This window comes from Scophthalmus maximus, chromosome 19, assembly GCF_022379125.1.
Source record: "Scophthalmus maximus strain ysfricsl-2021 chromosome 19, ASM2237912v1, whole genome shotgun sequence".
Taxonomy (NCBI): Eukaryota; Metazoa; Chordata; class Actinopteri; order Pleuronectiformes; family Scophthalmidae; genus Scophthalmus; species Scophthalmus maximus.
Window position 1 is genome coordinate 17771910 of NC_061533.1, and position 19540 is coordinate 17791449.

General features: G+C 42.5%; 1 protein-coding gene across 5 annotated transcripts in view; it reads right to left on the bottom strand.

Moving 5' to 3' along the window:
- The window catches only part of LOC118313684 (probable E3 ubiquitin-protein ligase HECTD4), a 35815-nt gene that overhangs the window by 14840 nt on the left and 1435 nt on the right, over nucleotides 1-19540 (bottom strand). Inside the window, exons 2-43 of one of the 5 annotated variants that reach the window (XM_047329024.1) lie at nucleotides 16465-17018; nucleotides 14916-15005; nucleotides 14703-14830; nucleotides 13270-13378; nucleotides 12313-12451; nucleotides 11852-12022; nucleotides 11559-11751; nucleotides 11314-11448; nucleotides 11095-11208; nucleotides 10852-10992; nucleotides 10526-10761; nucleotides 10277-10419; nucleotides 10077-10147; nucleotides 9885-9990; nucleotides 9676-9796; nucleotides 9452-9580; nucleotides 8955-9079; nucleotides 8358-8511; nucleotides 8150-8253; nucleotides 7716-7914; nucleotides 7457-7576; nucleotides 7257-7367; nucleotides 6982-7145; nucleotides 6577-6822; nucleotides 5909-6101; nucleotides 5400-5504; nucleotides 5188-5276; nucleotides 4933-5105; nucleotides 4447-4582; nucleotides 4198-4342; nucleotides 3919-4085; nucleotides 3610-3756; nucleotides 3336-3520; nucleotides 3037-3190; nucleotides 2669-2949; nucleotides 2306-2492; nucleotides 2121-2202; nucleotides 1793-1995; nucleotides 1482-1617; nucleotides 1107-1289; nucleotides 812-976; nucleotides 547-716 (exon numbers count right to left, since the gene is read on the bottom strand). In XM_047329024.1, the coding sequence (XP_047184980.1) occupies nucleotides 547-716; nucleotides 812-976; nucleotides 1107-1289; nucleotides 1482-1617; nucleotides 1793-1995; nucleotides 2121-2202; nucleotides 2306-2492; nucleotides 2669-2949; nucleotides 3037-3190; nucleotides 3336-3520; nucleotides 3610-3756; nucleotides 3919-4085; nucleotides 4198-4342; nucleotides 4447-4582; nucleotides 4933-5105; nucleotides 5188-5276; nucleotides 5400-5504; nucleotides 5909-6101; nucleotides 6577-6822; nucleotides 6982-7145; nucleotides 7257-7367; nucleotides 7457-7576; nucleotides 7716-7914; nucleotides 8150-8253; nucleotides 8358-8511; nucleotides 8955-9079; nucleotides 9452-9580; nucleotides 9676-9796; nucleotides 9885-9990; nucleotides 10077-10147; nucleotides 10277-10419; nucleotides 10526-10761; nucleotides 10852-10992; nucleotides 11095-11208; nucleotides 11314-11448; nucleotides 11559-11751; nucleotides 11852-12022; nucleotides 12313-12451; nucleotides 13270-13378; nucleotides 14703-14830; nucleotides 14916-15005; nucleotides 16465-17018 (6704 nt within the window). Of the gene's footprint in view, nucleotides 1-546; nucleotides 717-811; nucleotides 977-1106; nucleotides 1290-1481; nucleotides 1618-1792; nucleotides 1996-2120; nucleotides 2203-2305; nucleotides 2493-2668; nucleotides 2950-3036; nucleotides 3191-3335; nucleotides 3521-3609; nucleotides 3757-3918; nucleotides 4086-4197; nucleotides 4343-4446; nucleotides 4583-4932; nucleotides 5106-5187; nucleotides 5277-5399; nucleotides 5505-5908; nucleotides 6102-6576; nucleotides 6823-6981; nucleotides 7146-7256; nucleotides 7368-7456; nucleotides 7577-7715; nucleotides 7915-8149; nucleotides 8254-8357; nucleotides 8512-8954; nucleotides 9080-9451; nucleotides 9581-9675; nucleotides 9797-9884; nucleotides 9991-10076; nucleotides 10148-10276; nucleotides 10420-10525; nucleotides 10762-10851; nucleotides 10993-11094; nucleotides 11209-11286; nucleotides 11449-11558; nucleotides 11752-11851; nucleotides 12023-12312; nucleotides 12452-13269; nucleotides 13379-14702; nucleotides 14831-14915; nucleotides 15006-16464; nucleotides 17019-19540 lie in introns of all 5 variants that reach the window. The other 4 variants (XM_047329022.1, XM_047329023.1, XM_035639347.2 and 1 more) reach the window with 4 other exon arrangements.

The following is a 19540-nucleotide window of genomic DNA, read 5'->3' on the forward strand; positions in this document are numbered from 1 at the left end:
GAAGAACCTTGTGATATTTGTCCAATCTATGGCTTTGTTGTGTTTCATAGGATTTTTAAAAAAAAGATTATGAATTCAAATTACCAGAGTTGCAGTTGGAAAAAAGGAAACGAAAAACAACGCTGTTTCGACCGTAAACCATCAGTAAACTTGGAACTGGTAAACTGGGCCCGATGGATATGGATATTTGCGGGGTTGATGCCGATATCAGGGAGTAAAATGGAATCTTTAAACCCATATGACAAATAAATGTAATTGAGGCTTGATTTTTTTCAGTTTAACCATTACATTTATCATAAAGAACCACAAAAAAACAACAACATAGATTTTCTTCTTTTTTTGGGGGGGGACGTGTTAACATAAATGCACATCTTTTCTGCAGCGTGTATTTATAAATGCCAATCCTGCTTCTTCTGTCAAAGGCTGACTCTACTAGTAAGGTTCAGAAATGGCTTCTCAAAACGAAAACAGTGTACTCATTGAATTAATCAGAACAGATTAATGACATCAGTATCTTCGACTGAGTAAAAAGGTTTCTCCACTGACCTGGTTCTGATTTCAGCCAACAAGCGCACCGCAGCCATTACCGGGCTGGAGCCATCCCCTGTTGCTGGAAGAGATGTGTGAATGGAGAGACTGCCCTCCTGTGGCAGAAGCATGGATTGCACTGCTTGCACCACCTTTTCTGTGATTGAAAGCTTATAGAGCGGCAGCGCCTGTTGTGGGGTGGGTTAAGATTGAAACAGAGACACAAGTGAGTTTAAGGCAATTTTCCATTACAATAAGGACTGTGTGGTGTTTGAATTTTTACCTCAGATCTGGGAGTACAGAGGCGTGATATGGGTACAGTCAGGATGTCTGAGGCTTTACAAGCTCGCCTGTACTCGCATGAAGGAAACTTGACAGTAGCAATGCCCTCCTGCTCATTTATGGACATAACTATGCCCACACTGCCTAGCACACCTTTACCCACCACCTGCAGAGGAACCACAGGTAATAGGACAGCAGTTAACATTTAAAATTACAAAATTTCATTTTTATTTGCAAATTATAGCACGGTATTAAATAAGCATAGCATTTTCACAATATTTTCTCCTTCAACTAACCTGGACCTCAGATCCGATCTTAATAGTTTCTTTGAAGCCTCCAAGTGCACAGAGCGCAGCAACAGCCTGTCTTCCAATGGCCTGCAGCTTCGCCAGTTTCCTGCCACTGCTGCTGCCATTTTCCAGAATACTCTCAGCGTACTTCCCCAGCTGAGGGATAAACATTAGCGCCCGGGAGAGCACCTACCACAGAACCAAAAGGAAAAAGCATTAGGGCTTATGACAAACCGCATCATAAAGGATTAAATAAACGTCTCCCTAAATAGAAATTATTTGAATAATTCTAATGATCACTGGCCCTGTGGCGAGTATTTGCAGCACGTTAGAGTATCATATAATCATTGCTATGAAGGCAGAAACGTGAAAATCAATTACTTTTTCAGCAGTGCTTGTCCAGATCTGAGCAGTGTTGGACTCGGGAGCAGTGAGCAGACTATGCAGCAGAGCAATAACCTCCGCAGCCATACTGTTGGCAACATGGCCACTGATGAATGGACGCACAGGGTCTGACCTATTCAAGGCAGGTTTTGAGAGGAGATGTTACAAACACATTCAAGATCGATTTCTGTTACATGCACATGTTGACCAAGATATGTCTTATCTTTCGAATTTTTAACTACACATAGGAGCGTAACACTACTATCAAAACGGAAATGTTAACTTCTGATCGCTAAATCAAACAGCACCTGGCCAGGTCAGCATTCCTGTCCCGACAAACAGCAGTCTGAGCAGTTTTCTTCTTGTCACCAGTGGTTATGCCTCCAGCAGTCTCCTGGGCCAGAGTCTCCACCGGTGGACCGACGCTCACGATCAGACCAGACTGGGCCCACTTGTTGGCCTTCCTTAGGGCAGCAGCTGCCTCCTCTGTGATCACCTCACAGCTTCCGCTCTAGGGAGGGATTCAAATAAGATGAATATTAGAAAACACCACAGTAACACTATTATTCATGTGGTGAACCCAAACTGCTGATTCCAGTCTTCACTTTTGATTTTTAGTCATATCGAAGATTTTACCTTAGTCATGTCTCTGTCCATCTTGACCACCTTTTCCATGTTTGCTCCTGTGCCAAGCCGAAAGGGACGTCCCTCTGAGCTGCTGCATGATAGGAGGTTGGAAGAATACCCGTGTCAGAGAAGCCTAGATTGGGCTTGCTGGTGTTAAGTAAAATAAATAAATAAATAACATTAGGGGAAATTACCTGAGAAGTGGTTGTAGAACCTCATGAGAAGACTGGTCCTCTCTCTTGTGGATAAAGATTGACAGCTTGCCGTCAACAGCCTCTCCCTCTTCCCCAGCTTCGTCAGACTTCAGAGCCCCCTTGGAACTGGCTCTGGACAGAGATGTGTCTGGCTCAGAGGAGCTGGGAGAGAGGAGGGTCTGACAGCCTGGTAAAAAAAAGAGGAATTTTGCCAAATATTAGGAATTGGCAGAAGAAAGAAATTGTGCATCCAGATGAGCAAGTTTTTGGCAATTAAATTATTAATAAAAGGAGCATTTACTTATAGGGTTTCACCCCCTATCACATACATGTATTCAGTAATTGAAAGGAAGAGGGACGAACCTGGTACTACATAGTCTGCTAGCTTGGCTAACAGCAATGCAGCAATTCGTGAGGCAGGGTCACTTGAATCTTGTTGCTCAGCATCTAACGTGTTAATAGAGTAGCTCCATGACGGCAGAGCGACGTTTCCACAGTCCTCAACACTCATGAGAGGCAGGGCTGCTCGGCATAGCTGTAGAATGATGAGGACCAGCTTCGGAGAGGGTCTCTGATCGAGCAGCAGGGACAAGAGCTTAGAAACACAGGCCGGCTGGCTGAGGATAGCTTTCCCTATGTGGCTCCTGAAAAACAAAACAAAGGGACACATTGGATAACTACACACAAATATAGACACCTACATGATATACATACATGACATAGAGTTTTACCTGGAAAGGTCATTGAGCAGACTAAGCACATCCTGTAAGGCATCATTGCCAGCTGCCTGATTCCCACAGCACTCTGTGGCTCTGGCCAGGTGATTGGTCAGCAGGCTGGACACCTGCCGTGCCAGACCAGAGTGCACTGCATCAGTAGACCCACCTTAAAGAGAAAAAAACAATAATCACGACACTATCTTTACATGAAACAACTAATCATTTCATCTGACGGTGTGAAGAAAGACTAACATCTTTACCCGGTCGCCGTTCACACATAATAAGAGTGAGTCGCTAAAAACTTTTCTTACCTTCCACCTTCTCCCACTCAATACATCTGTTGGCTAGCACCTGGAAAGCCGCCCACGCCATGGTTGCCACCTTCTGCTTTTTGGTCTGCTTCTCATTTGAGCTACATTCCCTCTGACCACTTAAACTGCACAGACTGTCCATGAGCTGAACCAGCCCGCTCCGAACCAGGCACTGCTCCTCACTCCTATGACAACACATATGAATGACAAGGGTAAGCAATCTGAGGAAGTGTAGTAATAGTGGAATAATAAAAATGGCAGATAATTCTCTCACCTGGTGTAGGGAATTGTGCAAAGCAAGCCAATACTGTTGGAACAAGCGATGGGATAGCGAGCACATAGTGACACTACAGACGTCATGGTCTCCCCAAAGGCCTCCTGCACCTGCTCTACCATTCCACCACAGGTCAGCTCCTCAATCCTGCACAGATGTGTAGAGGAACCAGGCCCAATCAAACATTGTTGTACTGTGCCATTGAATTTTTTTATGTGATATATACAATATGATGGCTACTTATGAGGTATTTCAATATAATTTTTTTCGTGTGTGTACATGTAGAGTAGGCTCAGCCTCTCCTCTTACCTTGGGCCACCCTGCAGTACCATGGTGACAGGCCCCACCAGGTGGGTGACCCCACCCACTCTAACAGCAGCAGTGAGCAACTCCCTCATATGAACAAGTGCCTGCTTCCGTGTGCTGCCACGTCTCCACCGTGTCTGCGCAGCAGACAGAAAACTGCTGCTCGACACCTACAGAAAATGACAAATATAAAAATGATAAGATTCCACCTACAGTTTCTCAAGCAGCCATGACAACATACAACACAGTAAAAAAGATTGAGTTTTTGAGTAAGAAACCTACAGCTTGATCAGGTGTCGTCCCTATAAAGGCAAAGAGCTGTCCCAGCAGCACACTGTATGTCGGCTTGTCACGGCTGTCCTCTATGGCCAGAGACTGCAGCAGAGTAAATGAGCTGCTGCGATGACTGGTAGGGTGGTGTCTCCTCCTAAAGATTATAAAAACATTTTATTAAAACAGAAAAGGAATAATTTCAGCCACTGATTCATTCCCATGATTTGCTACCATTAAATCCATCAAACCAACACAGACCTTTGTGGAGCATGTGTAAACTCCAAGTCTTGATTAGCAATCATCTCCAAGTCCGAGGGTGCAGACATGCTGCGGAGGAAGACTGGCTGCTTCACCAACGGGATCACTGTCTTGGCATCTGACACTGATTTAGAGGCTGACGCAAAGAAATAATGAGGGGGATTAGGTGAAAATCAAACTTGTCTCCCATCACTGATGTCTAAACTAACACACTTACAAATCATGCAGGAATTAAAATACTGATTCACAGGGGGAAGAAAAGGCAGCGATACAACATGTTTCCAGAAATTCATTAAAGTCAGACTCCCTTGTGAGTTACATAACTGTACCCATGGATTTAATAAAATCACTAGCTCAAGGACACTTCAACAGTGTGAGAGCTTACAACATTGGGCTTTAAATATGTTTGAAAGAAAAAATCAAAAAAGATTTTACAGTGCAGCTTATTAGTTACATACGAAGACACGTAAAAAAGATGCAGTGTACCTGGACCTGGAGTGCCAGCAGGTGTGGTGGTTAGGCTTCTGCAATGTGGAGCGATGGTGACATGGAGCAGCAGCTCAGTGCGGTTCATCAGACTTTTTACCAGGGCCTTAGTTTTGGCGAGTGGTGTGCTACTTCTCAAGTGCGTGGTGTTTACCTCCTGGAAGAACTTCTCCCTGTCGGTACAGATACATGGTGTTAAGCATTAACATTCCTATAGGTGAGATTATTCAAATTAGGTCATTTTGAATTACTTGCCTCAATGCAAGGACAACATTTTCCAAGTCACTAAAATCAAGCGGGACCTCCTTTAGGGAGCAGAGCAGTTCCAGCTCCTTAATTTTGTTCTGGTATGAAAAAAACAAAACAAAAACCCAATTCATTAAGATCACGATAAATGTTTGTGTAATGGTGCAATCTCTTGAACAAAAGTTGTACATTGTGTGTTTGCTGTGTATGGTGAAGGGCACCTCAAAGAAGTGGTAGTCATGAAAGAAAGGAGTGTTGTTCTCCAGCTTTCCCTGCTGGGCCTCCTCCACCTCATTCTGCCACTTTTGTTCCAATTCTGCTACACTCTGAAAGCAACGACGGAGATTATTAGACACAGAGTAAAAGCCAATTGTAACCTACTTTTTTTTTTAGAGCTAAATTCAGGTCTTCTGATAACATATCTTCTGTTTTTAATATTGATCTCCTGGTCATATTTTAATATGCTGCCTGTGATGAAAATAACAAAAATTTGTCATCACATCAACATCATCGTGGTTATTAAAAATATAATCACAGTGTAAATATCCCCAGTATAGTAAAGTCATGGCTTCAACCTATGCAAGAATTATACCCCATTAATCCGATTACCTGTTGCCAATGTGTAATAAAAATTAAAAAAAAGTATCTGAAAAAACAATTGTTCAGATAGCCAAAGAAAAAACAAAGCATATTGTTTTTTGGTTTTTGTTTATGTGTAACTTTAGCTTACCTGCAGCTGCCGCTCCATAGCATTGATCTTCTTGAAGGTCTCAGCCATGATCTTACAGACCAGGTCATACTCCTCTGCGTGTTCCTCACGGTACTGGTAGTTGACGAGTGACTGGAGGGCATCCACCAGGCTCAGATGTTTTATGACACAAGATACTATGACCTCCTCCATTACATCTGGTCTGATCACCTCCCTTACAGAAAAAAAAATGGTGGAGTGTAAACGTCAGCAATATCGCTCTTATCCAATAAACACACAAAAACTATGGCTGCTTAAATAGGGAGAGCTACAAAGTACAGAAAATCATAGATTTCTGCACCCATTTTAAAGCAGGAAATGTCTGCCTAATGAAAAAAAACTTGTGGAACTTTCTGAAAGCTATTCATATTTTATATATTATAATTTACTAACAAAATTCTTTGGTTGCTTATTCACAGTCTCTTTAAAATAATTGATACAAAATGATCTTGCCTCTCTTTAGTATTCTGAAAATGTTTTAATATTTTTGTTTGACACTTAGTTGAGTTCAGACACTTTATCAATCCCAAATGGGCAATTCATTTGCAGCTTCCCAGTCCACTTAGGGGATCTTACTACTCAAATTTCTCCACACAGTACAGAGATGACACAAGCATACCCTCTATTTTTTAACAACATGACTTCCTTACTTGATGCTGGGGCGAAACTGTGGTCTAGCCCTTCCAGATACCTCTCGTAGCTTTCCCATGATGCCTGGTGGGAGGCGGATACGAGGCAAGTCAAAGTAGGTCCCTGGCATAAGGCCTGGGGGTGGGATGAGCACATCAGCCGGGTAGATGAACTCCCGGTCCTCCTCGATAGTGAGAGGCAGAGGTGAGGGGCTTGGTGTGAGGGCAGGAGAGATTGCACCATTTGCCTCCACCTGCCACTGGCACCTAAAGAAAGAACAAAATCCGTGCGTCATCTTGGCTGCCAGGTTTTGACATGCTCAACTTCATACAAAATAAAAATATGTTCCAACTGTTATACTGAACTATATTCATCACATGGACAATCAGTGGACTTTTTGTGCTGTTTTCATGCAACAGTGTCACCTTTGCAGAAGCTTTGAGCAGAGCAAATCGTGGCAGGCTTCCTCCTCCCTCGTCACCTCTGGCCCGTTGTACAGAATGCGAAGCATTGAGCAAGCCAGCACTGACAGACCCAGTGCAAGGTCTGCCAGGAATGGGAGGCCCCCAGAGACATCCTCAGATGACTCCTGAAAACACAAACAAACAGCATCTTCAAGATTCGCTCTTGTTCTTCATGTTCCACACGTCAATTGATGAAACAACAAATATAGATGTTTGGGATGTGCCGGTGTTCCCACCTTTACCTGAGCTCTGACAGTGCAGGAGAACCCCCACATGGCTTTATCGGGGGTGTTGTGTTCACGTCCACTCCTCATTTCAAAAGAAAAGGTCACAGTGTCTCCTTCGACCTAGAGCAGGGAACAGAAAATAAATACGAAATAAAAGACTCTGTGCTGTGTGTTTACTGTGTTTGTTTGTGCAAAACAGCTTCTTGTACCTTAACAAGGTCTTTGGGCCATCCTGTCCCCAGGACACTGCGACTGCCATATCCCAGAGTGTTCCCTCCGTACTCTGTTACTTTACGACTGTTCGTATTGGGACCGGCATAGATAACCAACTGGAATATCAGAGAACAGAGAGAAAATCCCCAATCAAGAGATTTGCTATTCTTTAGAAATGGCACAAAATATATGGAACAGCTACAAAGAGTGAAGATGTTTAAGTTCCTCCAGCCAGTGCATTGTAGGAGCCATTACCTTGTCATAGTCGTACTGTGAAGAGCAGCGAGAATCAAAGCGAAGGTACAGGCAGCGGGCTCCTGGGATGTGTACCGTCTCCTTGAACTTGTAATTGTCCCTTACAGGGTGCACTGTCTCTACAGTTTTCCCAGCAGCCCACGGGGCTGGGATCTTCAGTCCAGTCAGGAAACCTGGCTCTTCACGCTCATCGAGAATTCTAATATAAAGGACACACAAACATTTCTGGCTTTAGAAAACTGTTTTTTTTGTTTTTTTTATAAACAGACAGACCGACAGCTGGTACTTGCGTTATCAATTGCCCTTCTGTGAACATGGTGAAATCTTGCCGTCCTCATTAAAATGCTACATTATGCAGAAAAATTATCAATATATGATAATTAATTCATTTGTGACGTAATTTTTTCTTCTTCAAAAAAACAACAACAACATACTTTTCATCAGCAGCACATGTCTTCACCCCCTGTCCTAGAGTGCCACACATAGGTGGAGACTCCTCAGTGAAAAGTGGAGACTGAGTCTTTAGTAACAGGGCAGTCTGAAATACAAAGAGTGCAAATAAATACTTATAATAAGAACACGAACAACAACAACAAAACATTTTAAATGCAAGAATTTTTTATGGACTGGCAAGTCGCAAACCTGGCTGGTGTAGAGGACCAGCTGCACCAACTGGGGCATGAGGGCATCAGCCAGAATGAGGGTCTGCAGGTTGGGGTGCATCAGAGAGGTGAGCAACACTGGCAGCAGGTGCCCAAGCATAGTTGCCTTGGTCACCTGTTCCAGGCCTTTCAACCTGACGATAGCAAGAAGGGAAAAAGGAAAAAAAGGAAATGTTTAGGCCATGGAAACCTCAACAGAAAAATATGACAAGAAGTGGGGAAATTTGAAGCCATTTTAAAAGCTTGCATCCATAAATGATTTCTCATGCGGTCTTTAATTCTTTTCAGGGAGGCTTCAGCATTACTCGGGTTTAGCGAAATCTTGTTTCACGGTGAAATACTGCATTAGCGCCAACTATGAGAAGACCATGTCTGGCTTAATTCTTGTTAGTTACATTATGGTTTTATTTTTAACACAGCTACCATCAAAGACTGACTTAAAAAGTTTGGTCATGGATTATAATAAAATAAGTTGCCGGTAGATGATAAGGGTATCCATCAATCACTGCTGACCAAAAGGCAAAAGTTTACCCACCCTGCAGAAGCACATTTAAAAAGAATGGAAATATAAGTTCACCTTGTTTCTCTGTCATTGATGTCGCTGTTTATCAGGGCTGTGGTCACCTGCTGCAGAGTTTCCAGTACTTCATCACATCCCACCAGGATCTTGGTAGCTAGGGACAGGATGCAACTTTGCAGTTCCTGAGGACAACACACAGAATACACACTTACGTAACACTGATTCCAAGATTTTCTAGAATTACATTTCGTAAAGGCAAAAACTGTACACTGATCAATATGTTATGTTTATGCTTACATATAGGAACAGACTGTATATGAGTACATTAGCTTTAGTTTAAAGATTATAGACAGTTTGGTATTCATTCCTTCTATCAGTAACCATGAGATAAACTATTTAGAAATAACACATCCTTAATGAATACACCACTGTTAACTGATATCATGAAAAACTTCAGAGAACACAATTTATTAAGTTTTCATTTCTCATCCCTGACAGACACACCAACAGACTCCACGTGCACAGTGGTAGGGGTATTTAAAGGGGGTGTTTACCTGTACCTTCATTGTTTCCCCTTGTAGGGAGCTGTCACTGTCGTCGTTATCATCCGGACGGATGAGAATAGTGTTACTGAGGAGGTGGTTCTGAACAGCCATGAGGTAGCGCAGACTAGGTGAGACTACCTACAGAGGGAGGGAAACCATCTCAAGTTGGTACAAACGCTATCTCACACAACATCTGATCAAGTAAGATTTGCTGAACAGATAGATATTCATACCGGTACAGTGGAGAGTAGCTTCTGGAAGTCGTCTCGGGCGACAGTCTGACATTTGGTGATGAGCAGGCAGGATTCCCGAACGACGGTCTTGAGGATACAATGCAGCAGCTCATCACTCAATCTGAACAAGAGAGAGATTTCTATCGCTTTGAAAAACAAGGACATACATACAGGAAGCATGATATTGTTGGAACAGCGTTGCCACTTACCTGTAGTGGTCATCCTCTTCACTCCCAAATCTATTCTTTTGCAGCTGGTCTGACAAATTGGTCAGGATGACATCCCGAAGCTGCGACAGGCCACTGTTTCTTTCACCTGGGTACCACACACATATTATGACAAATTTGCCACAACACACTAGAGGTGCCAGTTTTATCAAAACGGGCATGTTCAATAGTCACCTTCAGTTAAAACAAGTTTCAGCAGTTTGGTGAGTTCAGCTTCCCCGTGATACAAAGTATTTAGGCCTGAGCTACAGAGACAAGAGAGGAGGTAAACGAAGATGGTTGATTTAAATATCCATACGATCACCGATTACACAAAACAACATTTCATATCTGGAGCATACATACTGTATTTTAATGTGGAATTGATGACTTACCTGATGGCCATGCACACCTCTCTCTGAATCTCTGCTCCTATCTGATCCACTGGAGCCATGAGCAGCTGCCACAGGAGAAGGCCGGAGCGTCGCACACTCTCCCTGTTCTGCTCCGACTGAGGATTGAAAAATCTAAACACCACCTGGAGAAGACAGATACATTTTTTTTTTTTTTTTTTTTTTTTTTTTTTAATAAATGGAAAAAAAACACTGTGTTTATCTCCAGAACCATCCCAAGCTGCACCTGACCTGGAACACCACCAATATGCAACGGATGATGCAGGTATCTCCGTTGACCATAGCCTTCTCCATGATGTCACAGATGCTGCTGAAGTGACGGGCCTCGATGGGATGTTGTTTACCCAACAGGGCGCCCAGAGGCAAACTGTTGCTGCTGGCTGCCAGCAGGTTGAGCTGGTGGATACACATAGCTCCTACATGATGAAGGAGCTGGTTGATCACCTCGCCAGTGGCCACAGTTTCCTCTGTGAAAGGGCAGGTTTTGCAGATGATCACATTTCTGACTTTATCGCGTGAAAAGAGCATCTTGCAATTTCGCTGCAGTTTGTGTTTACCTTTGGGCTCTTTGATGATATGGCTGACACCGAGCCTATGGCATACATGATGAAAGGCTTGGTTCCCAGGGTTGCACCACTGATCTATGTAATCACTGGAGCAGGTCCAGATCAAGTTGTTCAGTGCATCATAACATGCCCCTATGATGTAAAAAAAAAAATGAAATTACCGGTTAGGCACTGTGTGACTATCTTCTGTGAGTTCAAAATATAGCAGCAGGATGTGAGGAAAGTTGAGTTCACCTAGCCCAGCCACCTGGGCCCCCCTGCCCAGAGAACTGCCAGGAGCATCAATGAGGTCTGCACGGCTGCTAAACTGACCATCAGCCAGGTTAAAGACCAGACTGGAGGCTAAAACTGAACAAAAACAATGTTATGTTTGGTGAGTGAACACATTACTGACATTACAGTCAAAAGGGGAGTTTTTTCTCTTACTTTTGAGAGAGGACAGGCTGCTGGTACCTCCAAATAGTGAGCGTGTGGCAGAGCTCCCAGATACACCAGGAGGTGAGACCAGCATCACTAGATAGGTTCCACACACATACATCGGGGTCTTCCTCAGGGTCTTTAGAGGGAGTCCACAGCTGGTATTGACAGCTATGAAAGAGTTAAACAGAAAGCATTTTAATTTATTCTGGGATTCTGTGAAAAAAAAGAAAAGAAAATCCACATGATTTCAACATGAAAACGTTTTGCTGATGAATTACCCGACTGTTCCTCTTTGACTGTGTTGGTAATTGCGGAGCCTGTGAGAGCAGCCAATGTGGCAGAATGGGAGGCCCGGAAGCGTGACATTCGACTCAAGAGAAGTTCATTCAAGCACTTGGAAGACTCGCCGTCCTTGCGAGTAAGAATTACTCTCTCCTGCAAGATGTCCGCAACGCACAACCCTGTCTGTGTCTGTACCATTGACAGGGAAAAGAGGGAAAAAAGATACAATCAAAGATGCATTCTTAATACAGCTGAAACATATGCATGTATCAGTGGATATAGTACTCACAGACAGGTGAAAGACATCCATGAAGACAGAGTGGCCTTTCTGCGTCTTCTCGTTGAGACTGGCTGGGGACCAAACCCAGTACAGGTAGGTTCCATCTGAGCAGAGGTGCAGCGTGGTCATGCTGCTGCCCACAGGGAAGTGATGGGCTGGCATGGGCACAATCTGGCACAACTGAAAACGGCACAGAGAATATTAACCCAAGCTATGACCACGCAAATCTACTGAACTTTTAAGAGATGGTCGGATTTTAATGGCAACACCACACGTAGACAGGACATAACTTTTATCTGATGCCTGTCTCTGTAGGATTTTATGTATGTATGTATCCATTACAATTCTCCACCCTGCCTCTTCCTCTCTTCTATTTGCATTGTGCCTTTATTGAATCCTAAATAGAACAAATGCTGTGCAAATGCAACAAGATTCATGATGTCAAATACAACACAAATATGGAGCCTTACCTGGAGGGTGAAGGGGTCAATGACCTGGCACAGCTGATGAGGCTTGGCATCAAAGGAGGAGGGACGGTGAAGGAGGCGACCGCTGCTGAACACCACCCAGCCGGGCTCCAACTCTTCATTTCGACAGTACACAAAACCTCTACACGAACACAGAGCAAAGTTTTCCCGTTCGTTTGTGTGGTGAATGATTCATAATTCTGCTCGACTTTAATCGTCAAAGATCCGGTAGAGACACAAAAACATTCCACTATGGCCTATGTCGAAAAATTCTCAATATAATTGCAGTAATTTCAACAGACTTAAGCATCTTGTTTAGCTGAATTAGTACTGACAATGACATGGTATTGACAGCACATCCTCTCAGACAAGCAGTGGCAAACTACTTTAAATATAGACAGTTGCCTGACACGGCGATGGATTTTCATAGTTGCAATAGGTTATTTAATGGTGGTTCCTACTGTATTGGTATTGATTTTATTTTCAGAGCTTCCCAAGTTATTATTTGTAATGCACATGTAATGTAATTATTTCTCTATTGGTATCAACAAAGCTGAGGATTTATATAAAACTCTGTAATTCACAGGTCTAAATTTTAAACATGCATTGCTTCTGCAAGTGAAAAAAGACTCAATTTGAAAAACACATTATGGAAGGAAGCTGCCCTCTACTTGTAAATTGGGCCATTTGTTTTCATAGCATGGAATTAAAGAGCGCATATCACCCCTTTGTCCCTTTTAAATTTCAACTAAGTCAAAGACAGTTGGGTAGGATGTGATGGTGCACTGCAGATATTGGTTTACAAATGTACAGGAAATAACGGAGCACCGTTGTTGCCTTGGGATAGGTAAATGATAAGGGATATTTTGGGGGTTTCACACTCTCTTTCTGTCTCTCTCTCTTGCTGCTCTCTGGATTAAGCAGATGAAAAAAGGCAGGAGGGAGAGAGTGTCACATTACCTCAGTGTCCCGTGTAAACCAGAGCCCAGCTTGCTGAGTCCTCTCCCAGAGGAATTGGTGGTGTACAGATAGAGGCCGTCTGTGGCTAGACAGCGCCCCAGGTCAGTGTCTGCAAGATATGGGCACATATTTTTTTAAATAGTTGGAGATTAATGACAGACACGTGACAGACAGCTGAAATGCAAAGTAGGGGGGATTGTCAACAGAAGAGTGGACTTTTTGAATTTAAGAATTGCAGTGCCTTTAGAGAGCTGGAAAGAGATTCAATACTACTCTAGTTACAGGTTAGCTTACCATATGCAAAAAAATACAGCTTGCTTTATGGCGGAATAGGACATACAGTAGGGGTGTTGAAATTAATCGTTGCTACGATGCATCGCGATGCGGACTTGGAAGATGCTGCATCGATGCAGTGATGGACCATAATCGATTATAGAATACTGCTGTTACTTTTCTGACCACGGCTGGACAATAAACTTTTAGAGTTCAAAATTACTTCCTGGTAGTAGTAACGCCTGCCAAGGAAATATCGGACCCAGCTCAGCCAAGAGTTGAAGCTTTAACTGAGCGTTTATTGTTGCGCCTGTACCGTATCACCGTAGTATGAACCAGTGTGATCCAAGACGGAACAACAACAACTTTATTTATCAAACACACTACAGCGCATCCGCTCCCTTCTTCCGTTCTGCCCTTAACAATAAAAGCCAAACTTAAAATCACTCAGTATTTTGCTGAGGCAACCCAAAACAGATTCCAAATAAAATGTAATGTAGCATAAATAAAATAGCCTACACTATGTTGCTGTTTGCTAAGTGTCCTTTTTTTAGAGCAGTTAAAATAATAAAATAAAAATTATGAAAGAGTTCATATATATCTGACTGCTTTGATTCATTAAAACGTAGCCATGATGTGCAGTAGTATCGAAAATGGAGGATAAAACACATTGTGATGCATCGTGATGCATTGTGATATCGAATCGAAGACAGGATAATCATAATCAAATTGAATCGGGAGACCAGTAAAGATTCACACCCCTAACATACAGATATATGTCCTGATCAGCTTCAGTCACTCTACAAGGTCAGCTGATCGCATGCTGGAGAATAAGACACCGTTCTGCACTCCTGCTGTACCTAAAGTCTTTAGTTTCATTTTGAGCCAAAATGTCTTCAATATATGTATATTTATAAAGTAAAATGAGGCCAGAAAACGCGCTCTCCATCCCTCAGTCTCACTAGGATTTCAGACACATTGTGCATTTCAGACAAAGGAGATTATGAATAATCTAGAGTTGAATAAACAAAGCAGAGATGGCAAGTCTGAAATCTAGATGTGTACATAACCATACATGTGTTCAATACAGTCAAATGAGTAAACTGGAAACTGAAAATCACTAATCATATTGGTTTTACAAAAGTAGAGGGATTGTTTACCTTTGCTCTCGGCTCCTCCTGCAGAATTATCAGGAGTGGGCAACATGTCCTCAAAACCCCAGGACACACTGTGCTTGCCCCCCAGGAGGCAGGATGGAGAGCCTGGGCCTCCTTCCAGGAGCAGAAGTCTGAAGCAGGAGAAACAAAGCGTGGTCAGAAGTTGGGAGAGTCACTAATTAATACCTTTTAAATTAAGCAGAGTAATGTCCATACCTGTACAGGACGTCAGACACAGGGAGCTGGCCCAGATCAGTTTGTTTCTGCAGCAGGTGAACTGTGTGGATGAAGGTCTTCAGAGATCCCCTGGAAAATAACTTGGCAGATTAGTCAGGAGGCCTCAGCATGAAACATGAGTGAAAACTCATCGTTAAATATTTCTGGAACTGTAAGGGGAATAATGCTTGGATTGAATTACGGAGGAGATCTGATGTAATTTGCTGAGAATTAAAAGACAATGTTTTCTTTGAATTTCAATAAAATACTTTTTTCCATTGGAATGTAAGAGAGATTATTTTACACTACGACTTTCTGCAGTCTAATAAGAAACCTAGGTCAGTTTGAGCAGTGTTCATTTAGAGCTTCTCCTCATCCAAGACTGTAAGTATTGACTGAGTATATTCAAGTAATTCAAGTAAATTCAGGGAGAAGATCTATGCAAAGAGTGAGATAATGAGGTACTATTTTGGCATTCCCTGAGATTTCCCTTAGGACATATATACAAAAAGGAAAGAAAAGATAACATAACGGAATATTGATTCCAATGTCTATGGTGATCACTTATTTTTACAGTCAGCCACATCAGTTACAATCAAATGTGTGTTGCAGCTTTGTCAATCGTTTTACAATGTTACTGGGCCGATCCAGGGAAATCCTACAATGTGCTGTACAGGGACGTATTATTTGATTCAGTGTTGAAATGTTCCACAGGCCACAAAAAAAATATGACACAGCCTTGTGTCGCTGCCCCCCCTCCTCTACGCCTAACTACGTCAACATCAACAGCTTATTTCAAAGCACATGGATACGCAGTCTATTTGCTTATTGAATTTACTAACCGACCCCACCAGAGGTGATAGTGCTTCAATTAGCTCCAACTGTTGGTGGAAAAAGCACCAGGGGCTGGATGGTTCCCCACAACAAAGAGCACTCAGCCTCAACAGACGCTGAACAAAGGGTGGAGAGTTCTGGTTTTGACAAGTCAAGATCATTTGTCACCAACAGAAGCTAGAGTTCTGGCTTAAAGAACAAACACATTCTGCTCTTCTGTGGGCTAGGAGCCAAACACGAGAAAAAACAAACCAACTAACGCATTTCCGTTATTGTATTATTACTGGGTTTTTTTGTTGTTGTTTTTTTTAATGTGAGCAAAAGCTAAGGCGAATATTGTCACCCCCTCTTATACACATACACACACTGTGTGTAGGGCCCTGTCTCTCCACACGATCCCTCTGGTGCTGCTCTATGGATTTCACAAACTGTGGCCGAAGCTTCAGTAGTTCAGACTACAGCAAGTGGCGGTTGGTAACACCAGATTTAGGTCGGCACGTCAGAGCACAATGCCAACACTGAGCTGACTGCAGGAAAGTGTGTTTACACCCACAGTTTTAAGATAAGAATACAACGGGCTGTTCTGTTAAGTGTTTGACTACCCTAATAAGCTTATACTGGACGTTATTGGTTCAGTACACTGTGTTCAAGAGTGAAAAGATGGAGCAGAAGAATTGTGATGGTGGGACAGTGTGGGAAGAAATTAAGGCCTCACCTCGCACAGGCAAGTGCCACAAGTGCAGCAGCAGCATTTTCCTTCTGTCTGTGTGAATGGAGGATCTGCATCTGAGCCTGCCCCTGCGGTGGGCTTGTCTCCTCAGCACCATCTTCCAGCCAGGAGCAGAGCAACCCCTCCAGACCGTTGAGGCAGTCAGCGGGCTCTTTGCTGAGGCTGAGCGGCTGGCAGTCCCGGAGGCAGGCCAGCAGGACCTCTGCCGTGACGCCGCAGAGCGCCGGGTCACTGCGGGTCTGCGACTGCAAAAGGGGGAAGACCAGCAGCAGTCCGACACGCGAGGTGAAGGGTGCCTGCTCGGGTTGCTGGAGCAGACCTTGTCTTTTGAGCAAGGCCAGGGTCTCCTCATCAGCCCCGCCAGTGCCCTCTCGGTCCTGCTGCTCCTCCAGGGCCAGCTGCCGCTGCGCACCCCACAGACCACGCAGAGCATTGAGCCGATACTCCAGCAGGCGTGCGTATGCGTTGCTCTGATTTCCACAGACAGCGCGCAGACGCTCAGCAAGCTCTACCGGGTTCTTGGTTTCAAATGTTAGAATCTGGAGCGAAGAACAGAGGTTGGAGGCAAGAGAGAAGAGATGGAAAATATATTAACAGTAGTTATAATTGTGACCATTTGTCTGAAGCTATATAAAAGAAAAATACATTTTGTTGCCTGGTCTGGCTAGAGACAAATTAAATTTCACAATGCAAAGGGAATATTCATTCTGAAAATATGAATTGAACTACACAAGAAGAGTGGTGGACTCCTTGTTCTACTTGTTCTACTCCATTCCAAAATTTCACCTGCGAAACATTTCACAGAACATTCAGTCATGATGATACAAATCTTTTAAAACTTGTGTTGTGAAACAAAACAATGGTTAAGGCTGATCTACTTTCATTAGAGTAAACCGCAACCAGTTTGTCCACAAGGTGCATTACATTGTTGGCTTATATGCAGCCAAGACTAAAACTAACCAAATTATTGTTAAATGCCTATGATTTATTGGTTGGTCTTACGATATTTCTACAATGGAACTTTGAGTAATTTCCACAGAATAATCCTCTGTCTATAGTTCTGTGGACTATGAAATGGTTATAGATAGCGAAGCACATTTGGGATAGCCTATCACAAGTGAAACAATGTGCATCATGTGCACTTAGGCAGCATTTCAGATATTGATCACACTCTGTGGCCCATGAACCGTGGGCTAGAAAAAAAATCCATTATACCATTTAGCAGGCACAATTTGTATTGATGCAATTTCAGAAATGCTACTAATGTTACAGTAACACTCCTTAACTGGATGCTGGGCATTTTCCACCTTGCTCTGCAAAACACTGCTGCAAGTGGATAAAAATAGTGAGCTGTGATGCTCAAACACCTACGAAAACAGCACAGAATGACCCAGCCAGTCTTACGGCTGGACAGGGAGAAAGGCAGAAATATGGAAAATCAAAACATAGAAGTAAGAAGACAGGCTGAGGCCTAACATTTTTATTTTATCATCCTACTGATCAGGTAGACATTATCATGGGGAATACGTAACCATACTTTATATTCAGTGCTATATACCCAACTTCATGATGTATAAGGAATTACAGAATTTGATTACATTAAATGTTAATTGTAATAACAATTTTTGTGGACCTTGTTGTAGGTGTTTGGTGCTGTTGCAATTCTTAAAAAGGCAACAGGGTCAAATATAAGACCAATGGTTAGTCATCTGTCAGAGCTGCCAATAGAATATACTACATATACCTACATCAGCCAAAAAAAGAAAAAATCCATCTGCAATTCTGGTTGCTGTAACGCTGGTACAACTAACAGTAGTCGACTGATTATGGCACCAACGCTAGCATCATATACCTGTATTATGTGGTGCTGTGGATGAAGGCAACTAACAAACTGGTCATTTATAAACACTTCCCAGTATGGAGTGTGGAACTGCGCCTTCTCCCAACATACAGCTAGGAGCTTGACCAATGTTATAACATACTCTATAACAAACAAATGTATAAGAATATTAGCAAATTAATATTAATCTGTCTTCAGAATTTTAGGCTGAATCTCAATATATATTGATGGTCGTTTAGCTTGCTATATGTTGAGAAAATGGAAAAAATATTTTCAAAATAGTTCCAGGTATTTGCAATCATGCTTTTTTGTTAAAATTCAATAGACTGTATAGATCTATAAAGTGTCATCAAGAAGATATCCTGAAAAGGAAATGGTTGTAGACATGGACTCATGTAAAGTTCAAGTTAAATACACGAGACTCATTCGACAGTGACTTGGATCAAATAATTCTTTAAAAAGATATTGGCTGAACTGATAACATTAATGGCAACAGTTAGATAAAGGCACATTCAAACTCCACTACCGAGCAAACATTAGACACCAGCTAATGAACATGTGACATGAGGACTCGACGGACTGATGGATGCTACCAGCTATAGATTGTTGTTTTGTTTTTTTATGCGGGTGTATGGAAATATCGAGGATGTAAATACACATTGACAGGTAGAAGTTTCTAACGGCATTAGTGTAAAGCATTCACCATTCAACAACAGGGACACGTCCGGTTTGGAGGTTTTGCCTTCAAAATAAAAGCTGGCATTCTAGATAAAAAACAATGAGTCATTGATTAAAAAAAAACATTGAATGCACATTATGTACATTATGTACATTAAACCTAAACGTTTTAGATATATAACACGCACAAATCTGAAATTAGGGTATTTAAAGATACTGGATCAATGTAAAATAAATGTGAGGAAGTGGCTGCACAACTGCTTTTAATGGTAGTGTACAAAAACGTGCCTACTGTTCAACACTCAGCACTGTGCACATACATTTGCTTCTTTGTGTTCACAGAACAAAATACAGATTATAAAAGACGGCAGCTATTTCTTGAATTTACTAAAACCCCACAGTTATCAACAACAGGTGACATTATGGTGACGCTGCAGTTCCACAACTCATAAACTGCAAGAGCTAGGTCATCTTCAGTTATCACACGTCGGTGGATTAATAGCCACATTAGACTATACGTTGTTTGATGAAGTGCCGGTCTCC